The 23,228-nt window shown below is 53.0% G+C and overlaps 1 protein-coding gene and 1 pseudogene across 1 annotated transcript; both read left to right on the top strand.

Annotated features, from left to right (window-relative positions):
• The first annotated feature begins 4,810 nt into the window (after positions 1 to 4,810).
• Positions 4,811 to 9,075, top strand: LOC125684316 (AT-rich interactive domain-containing protein 5A-like; annotated as a pseudogene).
• A 6,587-nt stretch (positions 9,076 to 15,662) lies between these two features.
• LOC125684271 (zinc finger CCCH domain-containing protein 11A-like) lies at positions 15,663 to 22,610 on the top strand. Its single transcript, XM_048926294.1, has 9 exons — positions 15,663 to 15,756; positions 17,402 to 17,434; positions 19,573 to 19,755; positions 20,044 to 20,167; positions 20,554 to 20,708; positions 20,945 to 21,031; positions 21,317 to 21,631; positions 21,963 to 22,039; positions 22,496 to 22,610. The coding sequence occupies exons 1-9, from the start codon at positions 15,663 to 15,665 to the stop codon at positions 22,550 to 22,552; spliced, it is 1,125 nt and encodes a 374-aa protein (XP_048782251.1). The 3' UTR covers positions 22,553 to 22,610.
• Positions 22,611 to 23,228: the final 618 nt, after the last annotated feature.

The following is a 23,228-nucleotide window of genomic DNA, read 5'->3' as shown; positions in this document are numbered from 1 at the left end:
CTGTAACGCTGCATGGGGTTGTTGTGGCCAAAGTGCAGAACCCGACACTCGGCCTTGTTGAACCTCATCCCATTCACCTCGGCCCAGCGATCCAGCTGATCCAGATCCCTCTGCAGGGCCTCCCTGCCCTCAGGCAGATCGACACAACCTCCCATGCACACCTACTCGAGGTTCTTTCATCTCAAGAATCAAGCCTTGGATCTTTTTTTCCCTTTCAGGTCTCAATTTCACGCATCTTTACTCAAACACCAACCCCTGAAGTTTCCTAACGAAACGTTCACTTACTGCACCTTCCAGCAGCACGTTGCCAAGCACAGAGCTGCTGCTTTTTCAAAGCTGATCCAGAACTCCTATTTCAACTCACAAACATCCCAAAAGCTCTTTCACCCTTTCTTCCTTGCTTGCGATAACACCCCCAAGATCCATCACCACAGATTCACTACTTTCCATCTTTCGTATTTCTGCTTTTTAAAACGCATTCACCTCCCAAGCTTTTTAAAAATCGCTTCATCGTTGTGGAGCAAAACGTTTTACCTCTCCAGACACACAAACCAGCCTAAGTTTGCAGATTTTTAAACAATTATTATTTATTTATTGTGACAGCAGTAGAAGTTTTAACTGACTTTTTATCCCTTCTACTCCTCAGCCCCCGATTCCTGCTTTTAACTGTGAGGAAATCAAAATAATCACCACTGTTACTGGAACAAATGGTGCACAACAACCCTGGCAGCTCGCTCTTATAAAATCAGTACCGAGTTACAATGCTTTAAAACTAAACGCTGTTTAAAATTATTTCTAAGCAGTATTTTTATGACATTTCCAAAATAGTTCTCGTCCTTATAGAAAAAAATATATATATATTTATATTTGTTTCATGGCCACAGTGACACTCGGAGACAGAATTTCACATTTTTGCATGATCTTTAGATACACAAGCATGGCTGTACGCTGCTAGGTTTTGTTAGTCTCTATCCAAACCACATTATTAAGGTGGCAGGGCATTAAGAATGATGCACACATAACAGATTTCTTCAATTCCACTTCTCATGCCCACTACCAGTATGTTTTATGCTATACCCATTGAAATGAGTCTTCAAATAATGTTTTCCTGTCAGATGGGCTCTAGGGAAACAAGAAGGGCAGTAAGGTGACAAACTGCAGGACAGGCTGCTTGGGGAGATTGCAAGGCAGTTGCTAAGGTATGCAGGGAGGAAGTTAGGAAGGCCAAAGCCCAACTTGAACTCAGACTGGCCACCGCAGTAAGAGAATAAGAAATCCTTTTATAAACCTATCAGTGGTAAGAAAAGAACCAAGGAGAATTTCCACCCTTCTCTTGATGCAGCGGGGCATGTGAGCACTGAGGATAAGCAGAAGGCTGAGGTCCTCAATGCCTTCTTTACACCTGCCTGTAAAAGGCAGGTCAGTGATCATCAGGGCACTTTATGCCCCAATCTGCAGTCTGGGATGCTACCCAGAACGCAGCCCAGGGATGCAGGAGGAGACAGTCAGCGAGCTCCTCCTCCATCTGAACTGTCACAAGCCCATGGGACCAGACGGGCTCCGTCCTGGGCTGCTGAGGGAGCTGGTGGGGGTGCCAGCAAGATGCCAGCAAGTCCTCTCTGATGCTTTCAGTGCTCAGCAAAATGAAAAACCAGAGAAACCGTTCTCTACTCTGGAGAGTTCCAAAGCTTTTTGACCTGGGGTGAAACTTGGGTACCTCACATTATTTTTTCCAACTGTTAGTACTGCTATCCTTTTTTATGTGCATATTAAATATTTTCATGTTTGTCAATAGTTCTTGAGATCCTAGAGAAAAGAAACAAAGGGCATTCTTATTTCTCCTATCCCTTGGCTACTACTTTGTGCTCCTCCATGGCAGTGACACTACTAGCATATTCATTATTGTTTCTGTTTTCAAGAAATATTTTTTTCCGTGTAATTAATTTGAAAATTAGTGATGGACAAACCTCAAGCTTTCGAGAGGACTGAACTGGTCACGAAATGCACCCAGAAGCTCAGAGGCTTATCAAAGCTCATCTGAGAATTTCCAAACGTCTCTGCTCCAGACAGAGGCACAGAAACCCGTTGGCTCAGGACTGCCATCACTGGCTGGGCTCGCCTCTCTCCCTGCTCCTCACCCAACATCCAGGACTGGTTTTTACCATGCCCTTGCTGAAGAGCACACAAGGTACACAAGCACACCGCTCTCCCTAGGGAAAACATGGCTCCTAGGCACCTGCACTGCAAGCCTATAAACAGACGTCCAAGTCTCACAGAAATCAGAAAAGCTTAAACCATACCTGAGGCCCCTGTTTAGCAGTAATGGTTTGCTGAACTTGGGCTCACAATATGATTCCAACTTGTCACCTTCCTGCCTTCCAACTGCCTTCACCGTGCTTTGAAGTTAAGGGCATTAAGGCACTGGATCTTATGTAACAGCATCTGCTTCATCACACGCAGAGGAAGGAGTGTCTCAGTAACGTACATCACACACCAGCCAGGCTGCTAAGGACCGGTAACTCTTCTGGGACAGCTTCATCAAAACCTTTCTGGATTAGCCTTGCTATCACACAGAACTCGTCCCATTACTGCTTTGAGGGGTCAGAGCCTGAACTCTACTGAGAGGCCACCTATCATGATGAAATCAGGCACACCTGATACAACCACACCACTAAGGCTGCTCTGCTCAACTTCACTGGTTCCCAGTGCTCACTTAAAAAATAAAATCCACCGCAAGTATCAAACACCAACACGTTTCTCAGTATCTGAACATCCCTGTCTCGTCCATCTCTGGCCAGCAGGACTAAATTCAAAGCAGTGCAAGCCACCATTTCACACAAGTAGCTGTGTTTAATCCTGCAGATCAGAGCTCAATAAACACTGGCTCAGCACAAGTCACTCACAGAGAACAGGGGCTCTGCTACCACCAGCACCTGCTGTACATCAGGAAGGAAAACGAACCGAGGAAAATGAACACAGCAGCATACAACTAAGAGCTCCTCGTGATTGTCAGCACTGAAAGGAAAGCAGGCTGAAGGAAAACCTCAGGTAAATCCATACAGGACAGTAAACAGGGAGGACAAAGGACAGGGACTGATCCTGAACTGAACGCATTAGAGAACAAGAGCCTTGAGAGGAGTAATTGGCTATGCAGGTGAACAATATGCACGTCTGAAATGGTGATTTCTTCAGAAGACTCCAGGGTGTTCCTCATCAAGACAAAGGACAGTACATAAAAATATCAGGATGGATATAAGCTGAAAATTCTTTTCAGCTGGCCTGGCATCCTGGGGCAAGCTGAAGACTAGACAGGGCACCAACACAGAAGGAGAACTAACAGCACAGGGGGTGCCACAGAGAAACTGGAAAGTGACCACATCTCTGCTCAGACAGAAACTGCTGTGTGAGGTAGAAAGCTGAGGGTGATACCTGCTGCCAATGAGGAGCACAGTGGAAGGACAGGACGGATGCCACCTGCAGCACAGACATTCACACCAGGGGCGCAGCGCAGAGCTACGATCCCAAAGCCATTATAAGGTTTGATTTAACAGTGCTGTGTGGGACGATTCAACTGCTTCAAGCTCAAACAAGCTGCAAGTGACTGATTAATCCATACATCTCAGTGACCTCAAAACCTGACGTCTTGGAAAAAACAAACAGAACAGACCATCTCAAAGAGCAGATAATCTACAGAACTTAATCCAGCAGGCAGTCCTGTGGCCAAATTCTGTGCTGGCAGCAGAGTCTTTTTATGACCACTGGGAACATTCCCAGTTACAGAGCTACCACAGCTTGGGCACTAAATACACAGACCTACCTGAGAGAATAGAAAATAAAGAAGCAACTTACCCTCCCCTTATCCAACTCCGCTCTCACATTTAGAAGTGAAACTACAAGTTCAAATGCCAGGAAAAAAATAAGGGTAAAAAAAAATCACCTGGTATTTTCCAGGCAAATCACCAAGATCATGGAATCACAGAACATCCCCAGTTGTAAGGGATCCACAAGGATCATCAAGTCCAACCTGATGCTCCAGGAAGGACAACCCAAACGCAGACGGTCTTCCAGCTGCAGCAGCTCAGGACCAGGCCCACAGCCCTGGGGAGCCTGGCCACAACCACTGGTATCAGATGCAGCAAGCACAGCGAGCAGGCAGGTAGGCACAGCAAGCAGCAAAGACCAACCTGAGAGGGGGCCTGCCTACACAAAGCCCACACCTTTCACTCCAATAAAGCTCCACCATTTTGACAGCCAAAACACAAACTGCTATTTCACTTCTCATGGCTTTTCCCTGAACTCCCAAACAAACAGTCACTTCACGTCCCCTATCGCACTGCAACTGCTCATAATCAATAATCTAGATTATATCTTTCACAACATAAGCAGCTCACTTCTGCTTGGTGGCAATGACGTCCATTCCCACTGCGTCCCTTCATGTTATGAAAATCACAGCTGGCTTTCTGACAGCCTCCTGCGTGATTCCCCCAAAAGCACCCAGCACTTCTTCTGAAGAGTGAAAGAAAGGAAGGTTCGTGGAAACAGGCACACAAGCCTTGCAAGAGATGCAGTGCTGCAGATCACAGACAGCACCACCACAGCACTGAAACACAGCTTATCACTAAAGGAAACATTTCAGAGCATAGTCACAATTTCCGCATAAGCTGTAATGATTCAGCACGTTCAGTTTTCTGATCGTTCAGAAGCAGAAGGCAGATGCTCGCACACATCAATCAGCAAGCACTTGGATGAGCCAGCCCTCTGCTTTTCATGACACACATGGTTACTGCCGGCTCTGACAGCTTACCAGGAGATGCTTCAGTTCATCAACGTGGACTTCATTCCTTCCATCAGCAGCTGCTCCTGAACTGACCTTCATTCATACAGCGACACCACCAACTTCCAGCATGAGCTGACCTGCAAAACAGAGAAAAGAGAGCAGGATGACAACCAACACAGAGATAACACGTTTTAATATTCACAAACAAAAAAAGCAATAGCAATACAGAAGGGCAGCTGCAGCAACACAGCAGTACATAAAGAAATGAAAACCTGGCCCGGCCCTGGAGCGGAGCAGCCCGGCCCCAGAGCCCCCACCTCCAGATGCCTCATTCAGCAGAGATCCATCATCTCAGCAACCACCCACTACCCAACCCGCCAGCGTTCCTGGGACCTGCCATCAGCTGACGAGACAGAAGTAAGATCACCATGATCTTCCAAGCCACGAGATGGGCCAGGACACCACAAGAGGATTCACAATACTTTAGTTGGGGCCTCATGAAGGCAGAGTAGAGAAGGATGATCGCCTCCCTGCTGCCCACCGCTCTTTTGTTGCAGTCCACAATACTGTTGGCTTTCTGGGCTACCAGCACACACTGCTGACACAGGTGAAGCTTTTTGTCTCCCAGGGAAGCCCAAGAGCTTCTTGGCAGGGCTGCTGTTAAGGAGTTCTCCCACCATTTGGTAGTTGTGCTCTGGAATCCTGCCTTCAGGCATGAAAGCCAGGGAAGCGTTGCTGGTGAAAACAGAGGCAAAGAAGCCGTGAGGTACATCAGCCCTCTCTGCTCCTGTGCTTATTAACACAACAGTAGGCCCGCACCACCCCTGTCTACACCTTTACTTGTAAGGAAACTCTATCAGCTGGAGCCTTCACACTCCTCTGTGAGTATCAGGTCCATGTCAGGTGAAAGCAGCCAAAGCTGCCCTGACTATCACAGCCCTGACCAGCTCCCTGTAGGCCAGTGTGAGACCCAGCTGAGCATCACCTGTGTTTCCCCCCAGCAGCTGTGTGAAGAAGTTGGCTGAACTCGGTGGCCTGTTGTTCTGCTCGGCCAGAGAATGCCAGGGCAATTGCAGCTCCCATAGGCAGCTGCTCATTGATCTGCAGACACCTCAGATTGCTGACAAAAGGCTTCTGCCTGCTCTCCTTGATCAAGCACTTGGGAAGCAGCCTGATCAAGACCACACAACAGTTAAGGATGCTATCCTTAATAGCTCAAGTGACCAAAATGAGAGAATCTTTTTCATGGTGTACTGCATGTGAGTCGTAGGCTCATTCACTTCTGGACACTTAAAGATACAGTTTGCTGCCCCTTGGCAGTCCTAACATCTTTAAACAGGCTTACAGAAACTTCCCAAGGGAACGAGTGGCAGCCCACAAGTCCCGTCCCATTAAAGCATGTCCAGTTTAAAACCTAGCACGCACCAGATGTTCCAGCTCCTGTGATACTGCTGGGCTGCAGTTTGCTTCAGTGCAGAGCTGCAGTTACACCTCGCTGAGCACCAGGCCCCCCAAACCCAGGGCTGAGTCTCACTGCAAGCAGTGGATAACAGTGCTCACAGAAACCAGGGGCAAGAATTGAAGAGGAAAGGCAAACTATTCCTCAGCTGTAAACTGGCTGTTCCCTTCCATGCCTGAACATTTCATATACTAACGTGGCCAGTCAGCATCCCCTGAGCTTTTCACTGCCCAGATCTTGCCTCCAAGATACAGGTCTGCTCCAATATGGGTGGAAACAGGTGGAGAAGCTCAAATTGGGAACTGGGGATCAGGTCCCAAATGATTCCTGAGGAAGCTCTCTAGCTACACAGCGCAGTATCAGCACCTTAACTTCCATGTGTCTAAAAGGCTACAATTCAATTAGTGCAGCAAATCCTTCCCTTTTCTGATAACCTTCCCTAGCCCAGCACCGACACATAGCCACCACAGGAAAGCAAGAACATCCCTAAGAAATCTTATCTACTGAAGAGGTGGCTAGCAAACAAAAAAATGTGAAAGAAAGCAGCCTCCAAGGTACACAGGCCACAGAAACTAAAAGCAAAGGGCCCAAAGCACAGCACTTGCCATCAGCCTCAATTAGCAGCAAAGCAGGGTTTGGGAAAACAAGGCCTCTTCAGAGCTGCTGCAGGGCAAGGATGAAATCCCAGAATTAAAAACAAAATCCCCACACACACATTGATATTCAGAGGCAATCACGCTTCAGCTTACAGTCAGCCCTCACGCATCTCACTGCAGCAGCTCTTAGAGCAATCCTGTTCACAACTGGAAATGGATCACATCAGCACAGCTCCACCATCCACATCATGCAGAGCAAACTGCCAAACACAGAATCACAAAATGGTTCTTGTAAGGTGCCCCCTTCAGCGTAAGGATCTGACCTATTTTATTACTGAATTACTGCTCTCACACAAGTTTCCATCACAGATATCCATCAGTGCTGACATTGTTACACCAGTGAGGTATTCTCAGATATGTATACTCTTCTTCCCCATCTTAAAGACGCATTGAGCAGATTTGCCCCTCCGGGTACCTCCTGATGGCTGCATCCCCCACCCAGGAAGACCCAACAGAGGCCCACAAGCAAGGCTGGCCAGTGGAGCAATGTGCCAGCCCCACGGCCCCGGCACAGCCCCTCTGGGTGGTGTCCCAGCACTCACTGTGCCCACAATGAAGCCTGCAAGTGCCTCTTTCCCAGCTTTTACTCCAAAGGCAACCACCCCATCACCTCTCTGCTGGCCAAGAAGAAGCTGCTGGCCCAGGTGAGTGAGGCAGAGTCCTGCCACTGCCACTAACAGCACTGCCTGGAGGGCAATGGGGCGGCGAGCAGAACTCACCCCAACCCAGAGCCCAGCCGGCTGGCAGCCAACCCCCACTTCAAGGAGCAGAGGAGCCTGGAGACACAAGGATTGAAGGATGCATCCAGGGGAGGCTGCAGTGAGGCAGGACCCATTGCAGTGCTCCCCTGGCAGGACAGACAGCCTTACCCAAGAGCTGAGCATGGGGGCCCTACACCCGCTGTCTTCACCGGCTTCTTTCACGCATACTGCAATCAGCTGCTGAAACACATCAGCTGCCACCCCTTTGGGGGATACCTCTCCAACTTGAAGGATGTCCACAACCCGAGGACATGGAGGACGACTGGGAGCAGCCCAAGACCTGTGAACCAAAGCGTGGAGCAGAGAGAGCCCGCAGCCAGCCACCTCTGCTGCTGTCAAAGCCTGCTGGCTGCCCCCTAGGGCCGGCTTCAGCCCACTGGCACACAGCCCCACACCACCCCCAGCCACGTGGAACAGGACGAGGCAGCCTTGGGCCTGCAGGCTGTTTCCCCCTTGGTCCGTGAAACTGAAGGCAGGGGCAAGGGCACTGGCTCACCCAGGGGCCACCAAGGATTGGCCAAACCCAAAGCCATCATTTCCAGACCCGGCTGTGCCATTCCACTCACCCAGTGCCTCAGCCCCAAACGTTTACAAGGAAGAGTTGCTGTGCTTTCTGATTAACTTCAGCAACCCTCTGGAGCACCTAAAAAATCAGGCAGCCCCACCAAAGCCATCTCTCTCCATTATCCCCTTCGTTATCCCCGTTTTCCCCAGCCCTGCAATAGCCAGCTTGCACAGCCCTCCAACCCCAGGCACCACCAACATCCCACAAAGGCTCACTGCAGCACCAGCTCTACCCCACAGCGACGTGGCACAGCCAGCACACCTACAGCACTCCACACACCTCCGCTTCCCACTGCAGCACCAAGCTGCTGCCTTGCTCTGCATCAGCCCTGGCCCCACAGAGAGGCGGGCAGCGGGATGCCGCAGCACTGGGATGCTGTCGGAGCTGCTGTGTCCCATGGCCAAAACGAGCTGCACCTGTCATTTGTAAAAAGAAGGAAGCAGAATGAGTTGCAGAGGTTTTCTTGCTAGAGATGCTGTGTCCCCGTGCAGTTTTGTGGAGCCAACACAGCCAGGCAGTGGATGTTCCCATCTCGCCATGCTGTGTCCAGGATGCTCTGCAGCTCCCTGGTGCAAAGCCCCTGCTCCCTCCTACAAAACCATGCCATTTTAGTTCTGAAGTATGCTGCCTTCTAGCAGGGGCTCCTGAGGTTATAAATGGCTCAGGACAGCAGCGAGTATCCATGGGAAGCACACTGGCTGCTCCGAAATGGGTGCTGGAGAGCAGCATCCAAAATAAACCTTATTGGATGGTCCCAGCTGGTGGTGCTTGGGGTGTGCTTGATTCCTGGAATTAGGGTAGGTTGCAGGGGAAAAGCAGCTTCACCTTAGCAGGTGTGTTTCCTGATTCAAGAACAAACTGAGACTTACCTCTGGTTTTTTCTCTACATCGTTTTTGGCATCGTTCTCCCAGCCCCAGGGTTCACAGCTGTGCCTGGAGCATCCATGCGTCCAAATGTGGGTGCCACAGACTGAAATCACTGCAACAATGGCACGGAGAGGCCTCCTTGCTCTGGTACCTACCACAGACAGACAGACAGCACCTGGGATGTGATCTGTGGAGAGAAGGGCAGCACTCTTGGTGGAAGCCAGGTGACCCAGGACCACTCCTGAGGAATCTGCAAACCAGCACAGAACTGCAGAGCACATCTCCAGCTGCTTTTTGCCTCGGCAAGCTCCCACTGAGCCACTGCAAATGACCCAAAATCTTTGCTGCAGCCTCAGGACTTATTTCTCTTGTGCCAGCTGCTCCCCACAACTGAGGGGTGTCCTGGGCACCCTGCTATGAGCTGTAAAATGGGAGGAGCAAAGAGATGCTCATCCCTAAAGGGGCACTTGCTCATCCACAAAAAGGGAAAAGAAACACAGCAGGGGTAAATCAGCTCTGAAGGAACACTTCTGCTGTTTCTGTGGAAAAGAAAGGACTTGGGATAGAAAGTAGAAAAAAAGACTTATCCCCAGGAAGCACCGGTCACTCCATGCTGCTCTAAGGGTTAGACTAGGTGAGAAGAGTTCTCACTGCTGCTGAAAGAGGTCAGAGCAGCTTCATAAAGCATCACAGACCCAGCCAGTTCTGCATCCTCCAGTGTGCACCGCAGAAAGGCATTACACGTGTGGCAGTGTCCAGGCACGTTTTGCCCCAAGAGCCCTGACACAAAAGGCACAAAAGTGACTCCAGCACACGAGCGAGGACGTGGGCACAGGGCTCAAGTCGTTCCTCAGAGACTGTGAGCAAGGGCGTGAGAGCAAAATGAGAGACGCTGTGATCCTCAGGGTATCTCAGCCTCGCAGAGAAATTGTGACTACAGCCTGTGAGATACAGCTGGGCTGCTTAAGAACACTGAGCATCCACAGCTGACCCACACCTCGATGAGTCGTGTCCACAGCTGATGTCCACAGCTCCCTCAGATGCAGGAGTAAAGCTCAGGCTCACCCAGGCTGTGTCTTTCCCTGAACTGCTCCCTTTTGCAGTGAAAGCTGGCAGAGCTGGGCCCATGGCCACCTCTTACCTCTGAGCTGGTTGCAGGGTCCCTCAGTCAAGTGCAGGGCACGAAGGAAGCTGAGACCCAGTTGGTTCCTTGCTGCTCACTCCCATCAGAAAGGTCCACGCACTCCTTGGGAAGCACAATGCCACCTGGGGAAAAGAGAAAGCAGGAACAGGCCATGCAGGTGGCTATCACCCAGCAGAAGGCCAGATCCTTCCGCCTGATATCTACTCCTCTTTCCAGTCCAGATGTGGCCCAGAGGATGCACAAGTATCGGTGCTTAGCAGCAGGACTCAGGGAAGGATCTGCAGAATCGGAGCCGATTCAGCTCTCCAGCCTGGCAAAGGAGCAGAGCCGTAGGGCTGCCATGAGCTGCAGGACTGCCCTGCTGTCATTGGGGTGGTGGACCTGAAACCAGCTGGCTGGCAAAGTCCCGTCTTGCTGACTTCTCCACAGAACCCCAGGGAAAGAGAGACAGGCCCTGGGCTGAGAAGGGCTTGGGATACCGGTCCAGGAAAAGGACGCAGCTCACAATCGTTACTCAGCATCTCCACAGGACCACTACTTACCATCAGGATGCTGTGAAGTCCAGTGCACAAGGCAGCGGTGAGACAGGGAGGTCACAGCAAGTCCCCCAAAAGCTGGGCAACACCTGCAGGTGGCACATGGACAGTGCAGGAAGGGAGGTGCAGTGCAATTGCCAGGTCACAGCCTGAACCACTGCGTGAGCACACGAGTACCTCGAGCGGGGAGCCTTCCTCTCTCTCCATCTCAGCAGTGCTCCCAGCAGCACACACACAGTCAGTCTGCACAGCTCTCCCCCCCCACACCTCAGCCCCCTCTCACCTTTCAGCACACCGCAGTTCAAACGCAGAAGGCTGCATTCCTCAGCTCACTGCTTTCTGCCAAACTGTAGCTGGGAGGTATGAGTCGATTCCTCTTTCTTTGATACCCTGTTCTATAGCTCCTCTATCTCAAATAAAGGCTCTGTCATCGCCTTGTTTGCTTTACAGATGGGAAGGGGCAGAGGACGTCTGTAACAATCAGAATGATCGGTGCAGTGGAAGGAGGTGTAACCACAAAGGGACTGGCACAACAGATGGTGTTACAAAGACAAAGGAAAAGTGCTCACCTGTCCCTGAAGATCCAGGCTCACAGGGAAAACTCCACAAGGGAGGGATCTCCAACCAGAGATCCTTGCCCACTGCAGAGTCAGCCCTTCAGTGAGGTCTCAGAGAGGTGCAGCCAGGCTCCACTCATTCCATCATACAACTGAACTGCCCTCACCTGGGCTCCCAGGGCTGACTGGGTCCTTTCCCCAGATGCTCCATCAGTCGTTCAGGCCCTGACTCAACACTCACCAGACAGCATTTCTCAACAAATAACAGCCAAAGCGGGAAATGGTTATTCCCCTGCTCTCTTCCAACTGCCTGTAACAATCCCACCTCCGCTGTGCTGGTTGGCAGAGCTGACAACAGGATCTCCTCACGAGCCAGCAGGATGAGGAAGTGAGCAGAGTTTTTGGAAATGGGCCTGCTGTCAGGGTGGGAGGATGGGCCTGCCCCAGCACCATGCATTTCCACCACACGACACGGGCGGTGGCAAAGGCGTTGGAGTCAGCGGAGAGCTGGTGGAGGAGAAGCTTGGATGCCTGGCAGTTTGAAGGGACATGAGGTAGCTGCACCCATCACAGCCATGGGCAGCGCAGACAGAGGGCCATCAGACATGACGTACAGGGTCTTCATGACTGGAGCTTCAGGGGATGGCCGTGGTCACTGTGGAGAAGGGAAGAGTGTGGTCAGCAATTGTGGAGACAGGGCACCTACCCTGGGCAGCAGCCCCTACTTCTGTAGGGGTTCCAGGCTGCACAAAACACCCTTTGTCTCATTTGCTCTTCAGAGTGACTCAAAATCGAACCCCAGCACTGTCACAGCCTGGGCAGAGCACAGTAAAGGAACCCAAAACCTGTCAGCTCCCTTCCCAGACCCCTCACATCACTCAAAGACCTCTCTCTCCCTTCAGCAATCCCACCCTCTCCCCAGGGGGCTGGGACCAAAGGGCTCTTCCTTGGTCAAGAACTCTCCATCCAACTCCCAGAGCTCTCCCACAGCTCCGGCACCTTCAGCTTTGTCATACCAGCACTGAAGTGCACGCAACCATCTGCCACAGCTTCGCAAGAAGGCACAACTCCCTGCTGAATTACCTGATGGGCCACGTATGTCAGACCAACAGAAAGAAAAGAAGAACAAACAACTGAGAGATGGAGAAAAAGGCCCTTAATAAACCAAGGACCTTGGGGCTCTCTCATCTTCTTCACTGGGACGGGCAGACCCTTGGGAAGGAAGGGCACTGGGCTGCAAAAAGCCCATCAATACAGTCACTGATCCTGGGGATGGGAAACGATGGGGATGGGAAGGCTGTCTGGGTACGAAAAGGCAAAGCATGGCAAGCCGGGGGGAAAGGGGCTGAGCCCAACGGTCACAGAACCCCCGTGGGGGGAGGGGCTCCCCCAACTGCCACTCTCCAGCTGTCATGGCAGGTAAGGCAGCAGCTCCCCCTGCTCTGACGCTCCAGCTGACCCCAGCACCCCAAATCTCACCCCTGTGACCCCACAGCTCAGCCCAGAGCCGCAGAAAACACCCCTGTGACCCAGATCTCACCCCAGCACCCCAGATCCCACTCCTGTGACCTGGATCTCACCCCAATGCCCCGGGTCTCAGCCCAACGCCCCATCTGGCATTTCCCCACAGAGAGATTCCCTCGAGCGCTGACAGTGCCTCTGACACCCGACGCCACTTTCTTGGACGCGACTGTGCCGCCACCAGACCCCGCCTGGATGCAGCCCACCATCCGCGGACCGATGCTGGTACCCCCCCCAACCCTTCCCTGTCCCCACTGCCACCCACCTGGCACCTCAGCCCTCTGTCTGGCCCGGCCTACCAGGTGCCTGGGGACAGGCAGCGCAGCTCCCACCCGGGGGGCTGCCCCCAGTCCTGGCTCAGCTGCCACCTGTGGGCCTGACCTCAACTGCAGGGCTGCACTTACCAGCGCTGCTGCTCCTACCTGGGGGGCTGCACCCAGCTACGGCTCCCCCCCCCCGCCCCTGCTCCATGCTCAGGACGTCCCCTGCCCGTAGGGATGCTGCCACCCCAGCGGCCAATGGGGCTGTGGCCTGGGGCCGTGCCCCTCCACGCGGAGCCCCTGCAGCCCACAGGCACCTACCTGCCACAGGCCCCCGGCCACCCCAGCCCCCCCCCAGTTCTTTTGCAGGTACCCTCCCTGCAGGAGCAGGTGCTCCCCGTGCCCTGCACCCTGCCCACCACCTGGGAGCATTCACTAACAGAAAAAGCAAAGACAATACAGATGGGCAGCTGCAGCAACACTGCAGTATGTAAAGAAACAGAAACCTGGCCCGGAGGTGACAGGCACCCCCCACCCTCCCCTTTGGAACAGAGCCGACAGCACCCCCCTCACCCCCCTCTTGGCCCAGAGCAGCCCAGAGCCGACAGCTCCACCCCCTTCCCCCCCCCCCCAGATCCTTCCCGTCCCCATTTGGCCCAGAGCCGACAGCCTCCCCTACCTCCCCATCACCCCCCCCCCAACCCTCCTCCACCCCTCCCCCCCCTTCGCCCAGAGCCGATGGCTCCCCCCCGCCCACCTCGGCCCACCACTCAACCCCCCCCCCCCCCCCCCTTCAAAACAGAACCACCACAGAACCACCCCCCTGCCCCCCCCCCCTTCGGCCTGGAGCCAACAGCACCCCACCCCACCCCTTTCGCCTGGAATGGCCCAGAGCCGACAACTTCCTCTACCTCCCTCTCGGCCTACCCCCCGACCCTTTCCCCTCCCCCCTTGAACAGGGGGCCCACGGCACCCTCTCCCCCCCCACTTTGGCCCAGAGCCGACAGCCCACCCCCCCCCTTGCCTGTGTGTGACAGAAGGCACAACACAAAAAGCAAATTAGAAAGAAAGCCATCACACACGTAGCAGCAGAAGCACCAGAGCAACAGCAATACATTACAGAGGCACAAAAAGGACTGCTCACCATCTCCAAGGATTCACCCACACAACAAACTCCACAGCACAGAACCTTCCAGAAACAAACCCTGCCCCCTTGCCACTCAGCCCCTAAAGGAGCTCCAGGAGGGGCAGCCAGGCTCCGCCCCTTCCAGCCACCCAGCTCCATTGCCTTCAGCTGCGCTCCCAGGGCTCACCGGCTCCTTTCCTCAGCTGCTCCCTCGGTGCTTCAGGCTGGGATTCAACACTTCTTCGACAGCAGAGCAAAGGAAAAAATCGCAAAGCAAAGCTAGAGACAAAATCAAAACAACAAAGAAAGCTTGCAGGATGCTAGGAAATAACAGAAAAGCACAGCAAGAAGGCAGAAGGCAGGGTTATGTCTGCGTGTCTGTCTGCAGGAAACAGCTGCAGCTGTTCAGTGCTGCTCCATGCACCCATCGCAGACAGCTGCACACAACAGGGCTCCAGCAGCACTGACAGCTCCTGTCAGCTGCACTATTAAAGCCATCTGACAAACTTCCAATTCCGGATTGCCAGTGCTTTAAAGAGAGAAGCACTGAAGCTGGCAATGGCTCCAGATAACAAGCACCAAGTCAAACGGCACTTCAGGCAATCAGCATCCTTACATTACCCCACCTCTTTTAGCTGACCCAGAGAGGCTTCTAGCTCCTTTACAGCTTCTTCTCATTCTTGGGGTTAAAAAAACCAAGGGAAAAATGTTGAAATGGCGCCCAAACCCGTTCAATTTTCACTTCAAAGTGAAAATTGAAGTGTTCTTGACTGCAAAGAACAAAAATTAGTGGAAAACAGATGATGATGTAGCTTAATGTGGAGACAGTTTCCAGCACGTACATTAGAATGTAACCTAATGTATAATCAATGAATACACAGATGGTATAATTGAGAAATACCCAGGAATGTTAGGCTAAGTCAGATTATTGCAACAAAAGGATAATAAATGGAAAATGTCCTGTCCTCTGGCTGCCGCCTCTTGCCTTCTGCAGGCCTTCTTTGACACCTATGAAGCTTGAGTGAGGCTGCATCAGTGTGAAACACCGGTAAGCTGTGGAGCTCTGAAGGGGAGCCGTGGCTCCAGGACCTCAGGAGGGGCTGTGCGTGCTCTTTCATGTGCGTGCAGTCTGCTTGTGCTATGGCAGAAGGGCTCTGACAGCTGGGGCCGTGTTTGTGTGGTCAGGAAAAGTGGATATGAACACTTCTCCCTTTGGAAAGATTTAAAGACAGAGCCTCTCGTTGCTGCTTACTGGATGTTTTTCATCTTTAGAAACACAGGTGTTTGAATCATGCTGTTTTTCATGGGAGATGTGCCAGAATGTCTCTGATGGACTATTTGCTGTGCCTTTCTACCACCAGAAATGCTACTCATGTGATAGTAGTTCAGAAAGCCTGTGCTGTGGATTTGTCTCCTGGACTCACGTGAGAAGGATGGCTGTGGAGATGTTGGTCTTGGGGCAGGAGTTGTTAGAAGCTTTTGAGAGTGGCCTCCGTGTGTTAGGAGTGATTGTGATAGCACTGCTCGGTCAGTTGGAGTGCATGAAACAAGTCTGAAGGCTTCTTGTAATGGAGCAATGGGAAAGGAGTCTATGCATTGGAGAGCTGACTTTCAGTCTGTGGGCATTTTCCAGGAGCTGGGGCGAGGGGTGAGGCAAGGAAAGCTGTGGTAGGAGGATGAGGTGTGGGAATAGGAACGTCTTCCATTGATAGCAACTCCTGCTGTTCGCTTTTTGACTTGGAATGCATGCTTTTTTTTAATCGAGAACAAACTCTTTGTGCAGCTTGTGAATGAATTCATTCACACCTGTTACTGTTGGGCGTTCTTCTCTACACGGAGCTGCAATTGAAATGGACATGATTGCCAGCCCCCTCCCACGTGCTCAGATCAGCCAAGTTTGCAAGGCCTGGCTCTTGGTGAGTTGTGCCCAAGGTCAGAGGTGGCTCTTCTCAGCTTTGAGCTGTGTGTCCCAGTTGCATGCTGTGCTATTCCTGTTGTGTTGAGCTCTTGATCTGCAGCCCTAACTGGGGATCCAAGTAGACTGACAGAGAAGGAATGGTTGAGATCTATGTGAGCTTGGATTGGAAATGCAGTGCCAAGGGCTGCACAAATGTGAGACAGTTGTGAGCGTAAGGAAAGGCATCTGCTGGGTGAGGGCTTTGCTGGGTGAGCGTCACCCTGCTGAAGAGCAGGCAGCTGTTGTCCTAGCAGACAGCCACATCCATGGGGATTGGAAGCTTCCTCTGCCTTCCAGCTCTTGGCTGCTGCTCTGTGAGTGCAGGTTCTTGCCCGCAGAGAACCAGCAGCAGAAAGGATCCCATGCGTGGCCTCTGAGCCCTTTCAGACCAACCAGCTGGATTAGCATGGCTGTGACCTTGGTTTGGAGTTCACCCAGCAGGCTTTGCCCAAAGCAGAATGAGCTGTGGGCACAGCGTCCAGCAGTGGAAGTGACCGACAGCTGGAGACAGCAGCAGCCTGAGCGGCGCTCTTGGGGGAAATCCTCACTGTGAACAAAGGCCCAGAAGAAGAGAGCAGCTTGTCCCTGCGTTCACATGGTAAGGTTTTCCTTTCTGATCTGTTACCCCTCAGGCGGTGCCTACAGCTGTGTGATGTGCTCTGCAGGAAGTGCCGATGTTTCGCATTCAACCTTGTCTTTCACCTTGTTTTAAAGCTTACAGGCACCCTTAATTTCTGCAGCCCTGAGCTCTCCAGCTTCTACCCGTGATATGAGACTGTAATGTGTCTACTCTGTCAGGCTCTTCTTCTCTTTTCTCTTTTAAGGTACCTCTTTTAGTACCTCTTTTAAGGTAGGAAAATTCCTTTCTGGGCCAGGAGAAAAAGAAATGCAGCAATCTTCCCTGCACTGTTCACTTTGCCTGAGTTGCCAAGTGCTCCTCATTTTTCTTGTACCCTGCAATTCCAAGTCCATATTTTCCCCAAAGCAAAAGAATTCAGAGGGAACCACCTACAGTTCAGTAAGCAATTTCAGTATTTATTTCTGACTGTGGCAATTCCTTCAGTTCACAAGTCACACTTCATTGACGGTGCCTGCTTTAATTCTGACCAAGGTTGCAGTGGCAGCTGGCTTCCCAGTGCTGCAGTACGTGGTGGTGGCACAGCCGTGGGATTCTGCATTTGTGCCAATGCCACATTTCCTTTCTGTGTCTCGCAGGTCAGCTGGCGCTAGAAGTGGACGGCATCCAGTGTGAGTGAAGGTCAGTGCAGGAGCAGCTGCTGCTGGGAGGAAGGAAGTGCAGGCTGATGGATGCTGATGCATCTCCCGGCACGGCACCAGAGGAGGCAGCAGTGATGCTGCGGGGCAGTTGCAGAAGAACACGAGCAGCTCCTCAGCAGGAAGCCACAGACCCTGCAGAAAGCTGCAGCGGACTCAGAGCACGCGGGGATGCCCAGGAGGAAATGCAGGCCCAGCGTTTGAGCAGCGCCTGGCCACGGAGTGCTGCAGCCCAAGAACAAAGCTGTTGTGCCTTTGCCCAGATGGCTTTCCAAGGTGGACTCGTCTGTCCTCACAAAAACCAGAGGGCTGACTCATCCAAATGCTGCCTGATTGCTTGGGAGCCCAAATCCTTCCGGCCTCCAATCTGGGGGAGCCTGGGGGCAACATCTCCTGGGTCTGATCATGCAGTGCCTGAGCGAGAGGATGACCCAGGCTGGTTACACAAGAGTCATCTTAATTTCTCTGTTTTGTTCCTTCAGCTAACCCCATGGGGCGGCCCTCATGTTTTCTTACAATTGGGTACCAGCCCTGGTGGCTTTGGGCCAGAGCCCCAAAGGCTGCATCCAGCCAAGGGGCTCACAGCCACAGCCCCAGTTAGAGAGGCTGGCACACGCCCTGGGCCTAAAGATGCTGCCAGAGAAGCCGGGAGTGGCCCTGGGGCCTAAACACACAGCCAGAGAGACTGGCACCGGCCAAGGGACCTGAAGGCACAGCCTGAGCGGCCAGCAGCGACCCTGGGTTGAGGCACAGCCAGAGAGGCTGCACTGGCCCTGGGCCTAAACCTGGAGCCACAGCACAAGAAGCCGGCACCAGCTTCGGGCCTGAAGCCACAGCCTGAGAGCCGGCCCTGAAGTGTGAAGCTCCAGCCAGACAGCCAGCACCAGCCCTGGGCCATAATGCCGCGGTTACAGCCACAGGGGCAGCGCCAGAGGCAGGGCTGAAAGCCACACCTACAGCCGGGCGGGCTGGCACCGGCCGTGGAGCCTAAAGCCAGTCCTGAAAGGCCGGCACCAGGCCTAGGCCTGACGCACAGCCCGAGAGGCCGGCACCAGGCCCTGGGCACAGCTGTGCCTTCCTGTTGCTTTCTGCTGATTCCTATAGGGCTCCACTGACCGCTCTGAGGCCATGCTGCTCCTTACTGGTTTTCTCTTGGCCATGCTGCACTTTGCTGCTCCGTACTGCTGGGCACTCCTCCCAGCTCCTACTTGTTCCTCTGGGACCCCGCTGACCACTACGAGGCCATACTGCATTTTTACTGGGCTGCACAAGGGTCATCTTCACTTCTCTGTTGCTTAACTTCAATGAAACCCCATTCAATGAACCCCATTCACCCCACTGGGTGAGATTCATGTTTCCTAAAACTTGGATCTGGGAGGTGACCACTCCTTTGCCTATGATGAAAGCACAGCGGTGATGCAGGCACTTGCTGAGGTCACAGTGGTTGCCAGGCTGGGAGCGTTTGTGCCTCAGCTGGAGCAGAGTTGGTGGTCTGGTGAGCGTGCTGCACACGGAGACTGAGCTCTGTGGTTTTCGAGAGAGAGAGATCCTCCTTTAGAGCCCACTGGGAGCAGCGCTGCGGCGTGTGCGTCAGCTGGGCACTGCTCCGGCTGGGCAGTGACCAGGTGAGCTGGGTTGGTGCTGGCTGGGTGCTGGGAGGTGTCTCAGCAGAAAAGCTGGGCTGGGGAGGAGTTCCCAGCTCCAGCACTACCCCTCAGCACGGCTGTTTCCAGGGGAAATGGTTCTTGTTGAGATTCCATCCCACGTTTCAGTGAGGATGATGAGATGTCCTTCCTCCCGTGGAAATTCACTGCTGAGCCCCTGCCTTCATGGCGGACGTTGAAAAGTAAGGAGAGCGTAAGCTTCTCAGAGCACAGCTCGTGCCCCCTGCCCCACGCATGGCTGGGTGCAGAGCCGTTGAGGAGATGGAGAAGGGCACTTGCTGACACAAGCCGTGGCAGTCAGACACAAACTGGACCTGGTGGCAGGCGGCTCTCGCAGCCAGCTGACGTCCAGACGCTGCCCTCCTCAAGAGACTCCATGGCGCGGCAGAAGAAAGCTGGGAAGATGCTTCTTCCTCATGATGTTTCACTGGTGGATCCTTTCTGCAGGGTTCCTGTCCAAAAGGAGATTCTTAGAGATCAAGGCCATCAAAGACAGAGGGAAGCCAGCTCTATCCAAGAGCACAGAAGTTCCTGTGCACAGCCCTTGGAACTTCAGCTTCCTCAGAGACAGCGGCCATGTCTCAGCCAGGGGACGACCGCAGTTCCAATTCCTGCTCTGGGAGAGGAAAGGTACGGCTGGGTTTCCTTGGCTTGCTTATTCTCCCTTTTTCTCACGTCGAAGGGAACGGCTGGAGCAGGGGGAGCCCTGCAGGTCCTTTGTGACCTCAGTCACCAGTTGCATTCTGCGCTCACTGCTGACAGCCCAGGCTGATGGCGTGGTCATGGCTCAGGCCGTATTTTCCCTTAGTGATAAAGAACATCTCAGCACTCTGCTATCCCATCTCTGGCACGACCTGGAAGCTCTGTACAAACCTTGGCTGCCCGTTCCCTCCAACGTTTCTTCCTTTCTCTTCTCAGAAGCAGCGCGGCGCGGTTCCCCGCGTTTGGAGGCAGCAGCCAGCAGGCTGCCAGAGATCCAACGGCGCCTTGCAGCGCACAGAGGGACGCGATGGGGACGGGCCATCCTCACTGCCACGCAAAAGTGAGTTTCTGCAGTCCTCTGTTGTGAAGGATGGAGGAATGCATGCTAGGTATCACTTCTGAGCGGCTGCAGTGCTGTAGCGATGTCCAGTAACCACGGTGGAAGCATTAGAGAGGCCGACAGCAACAGCTGATCCAGCAGCAAAACAGAAGTCTGTGTATAAGTGGTGGTGCTCAGAGCTGAGTGCGTTCCTTTTAGGGCCAAAACATACCTGCCTCAACTTTTGCAGCTGGTAGTGTTTTGTTTGCTGATGCAGCTTTGCTCTGCAGATTGCAGAGCTGTCAGGCAGTCCGGGGTTCCTCTGCTGCCATCTGACAGGAATGAGAGCAGTACTGCTTTGTGTAAGCACACTGCAGTTTGAACATCAGTTTCTGCTCTGGCTGTAGAACAGCGTCTTTTGGTTTTGGGGGTGGATGTGGGCTAACAGGACGGTGCTGCTCCTGGTGTCTGTGCAATCACACTGGATCTGTTGTTGCAGGGACGGAGCCTGCGCGTCCGTGGGATGGTGCTGGGCACGGGGGGAAACGGAAAGCCTCCCCAGGTAAGAAGCTCCTGTCAGCTGTGGTGTGGGTGCTGCCTCTAAGCAGGGCTGCATGCAGGGCTGTGTGTGATGGAGGAGAGAGGAAAGGGCGCTGCAGATCTGTGCTGACTGCAGAAGTGGCACAACGCTGTAGCAGCGGAAAGAAACGATGCTTGAGGAGCAGACGTCTGTGGCTGGCAGTGCTAAAATGTTTGTCCAAAGAGATGCTCTTCATGTCTTTGTTTCCCTTCTGTCAGAAGCTGATGCAAGCAGCCTTCCAGCCAAGCGCAGCCTTGCAGAAAGGCAAGGCAGAAGCACCGAGTGTGGCACAGCACCCAAGAGAGGTACGGACACACAGCAGGCACCTGGGTTTGGTGCACTGTCTTTCTAGCTAGGCTCTCTGTCTGTTCTTTCTGGGACTGACGTTGTTGTGTGTTGCTTGAGGTATTAATCCCTGGGATCTACTATTACCTTCCTGTCCTGTTTTGTAATCTCAACCCAACGTGCTAAGATTCCATACTGTGTACACTCGAGAACAGATTTCCTAGTACTGTGGCTCATCTTGCAGACTGAAAGTAGCACTGGACTCTCGTTGTATCTCCTCTCTTCTCTTCTCTTGATGATAACAGACAGAGGTGCTGAGCCCAATGGAAAGATCTACGCGAAAGCGGTGCAGGAGGTCCTTTCAGAGAGAGCTCGTCTCCAGGCTGGAGGGCTTCCTCCATCAGCAGGTCCCAGCTCAGGGGGAAGACCTGCCCCTGCCGTGTGCCCCCGCTCCGTCTCCAAGTCCCTGGCTGGAGGGAAACGCAAGGGCTTGGAAGAAGAGCAGCAAACAGCAGCGCAGCTGCCTGCTACCAAAAGAGCGAGGGCTGAGAGCGGAGGCAGCGTGCTGGCTCCAGCAGCACAGCCTGGGCCTGCTGCAGCACGGAGCTCCAAGCTGAGAGGTAAGCAGGTGCTGTGCTACCGCCCTGCAGGGCTGAGCTGCCCTTATCAAGCACACTGAGGCTGCACAGCCTTGGCTTTGCTTTTTCCTTCTCTGCAGAGGGGAAAAGAGTTGAAGCCTCCAAAGTCCCAAGGCAGTGAGGTGCCACAGTATGTAACCCCGTCTCTTTAACTGCACGCTGGTCTTCTGTTTGTCCCCCTGGAAATGTCATTCACTGAGAGGCTTCCTGCTCAAATTTCCCCTGTCTTTTTTCTGCCTTCTGCTTTTGCGGTACCCTGTTTACACCGTTCTGCTGCTGACAGAATGAATTCATTTTTATTCTTGCTTTATAGCAAGAAGACGACAACAAAAAGAGAGGAGAGGGCAACTGAAGAAGGCTTCCCTCAGGGCTGCAGCTGCACATGCAGAGGTGAGTCCTTGGTGAGCACAGACACGGCTCTTGTGGCCCTCAGTGCCTCTGTCTGACAGCCGTGAAAGATGCTGTAATGTCCTGAGGGCAGTGATGTCACAGAAAAACACCCCGCTGTGTGTCTGAGGAAATCACGCTGTCAGTGAGAGCTGCCCAGGGGAGCTTGGGTGCCTTCCTCTGCCTTCAGAAGGACACCACTGGTAACGGCCGGAGGGTTTTGCTGCCACAAAGAGCCTTGCCATGTCGGGCACTGCGACCTTGGAAACCTCGTTCCCCCAGCACAAGCATGAATCTTAGCATAGGCAGCTGCTGTGGGAAGTAACGCCAGTGACCTGAATGGCAGGAACGTGCTGTGCTGCATGGGGCCGTTCTGCAAGTGTCCTGATCAGCCTTGCTTAAGGAGATCTGCCCACATTGCTTCTGTCCTGTTTCTACACTCGCTCTGTTTCTTTCCAGTCCTCCGCCATGAACAGCCTGGTGGAGATGATGCAGAAGCTGCAGCTGAACGACTGAGAGGAGGAGCATCAGCAGGCAGCGCTGCAGTGCGCGGCGTTGCAGGGCAGCGTTCTGAGTGCCGCCCAACTCGGCATTCCTAGTTTGGTTGTAGTCAATAAAAACATCACCATAGAGATCAACACAGAGCGCACGGCCCGATTTGTCCAGTGGCATCCGTGAGCTGCTGCTCCAAGGACTTTCTGATGCACTCACACAACAGCTGTGCAGTCACACACACGTGTGCACATCCTTGCACAAGGGGAAAAACGGGGATGTGTGGGAGAAAACCCCAGATTTAAGGGGAAAAACAGGGATTTCTGGGAGAGAACCACACAGTTAAGGAGAAAAAACAGGGATTTCTAACAGAAAAACCCATATTTAAGAGGAAAAACAGGGATTTCTAGCAGAAAACTCCAGATTTAAGCGGAAATACCCCAGATTTTAGGGGAAAAACAGGGATTGTTCAACATCTTCATCAATGACCTCGATGAGGGGATAGTGGCCACCCTCAGCAAGTTTGCTGATGACACGAAGTTGGGAGGATTGGCTGACAGCCTGAAGGCCGTGCTGCCATTCAGCGAGAGCTGGACAGGCTGAGAGCTGGGCAGAAAAAAACCGCATGAGGTTTAACAACAGCAAGAGTAGAGTCTTGCATCTGGGGAGGAATAATTGCATGCACCACTACAGGTTGGGG

This window comes from Lagopus muta, chromosome 24 (assembly GCF_023343835.1).
Source record: "Lagopus muta isolate bLagMut1 chromosome 24, bLagMut1 primary, whole genome shotgun sequence".
Classification (NCBI taxonomy): domain Eukaryota; kingdom Metazoa; phylum Chordata; class Aves; order Galliformes; family Phasianidae; genus Lagopus; species Lagopus muta.
The sequence above is the reverse complement of the archived record's forward strand: the minus strand, read 5'-3'. Positions and strand labels throughout refer to the sequence as shown.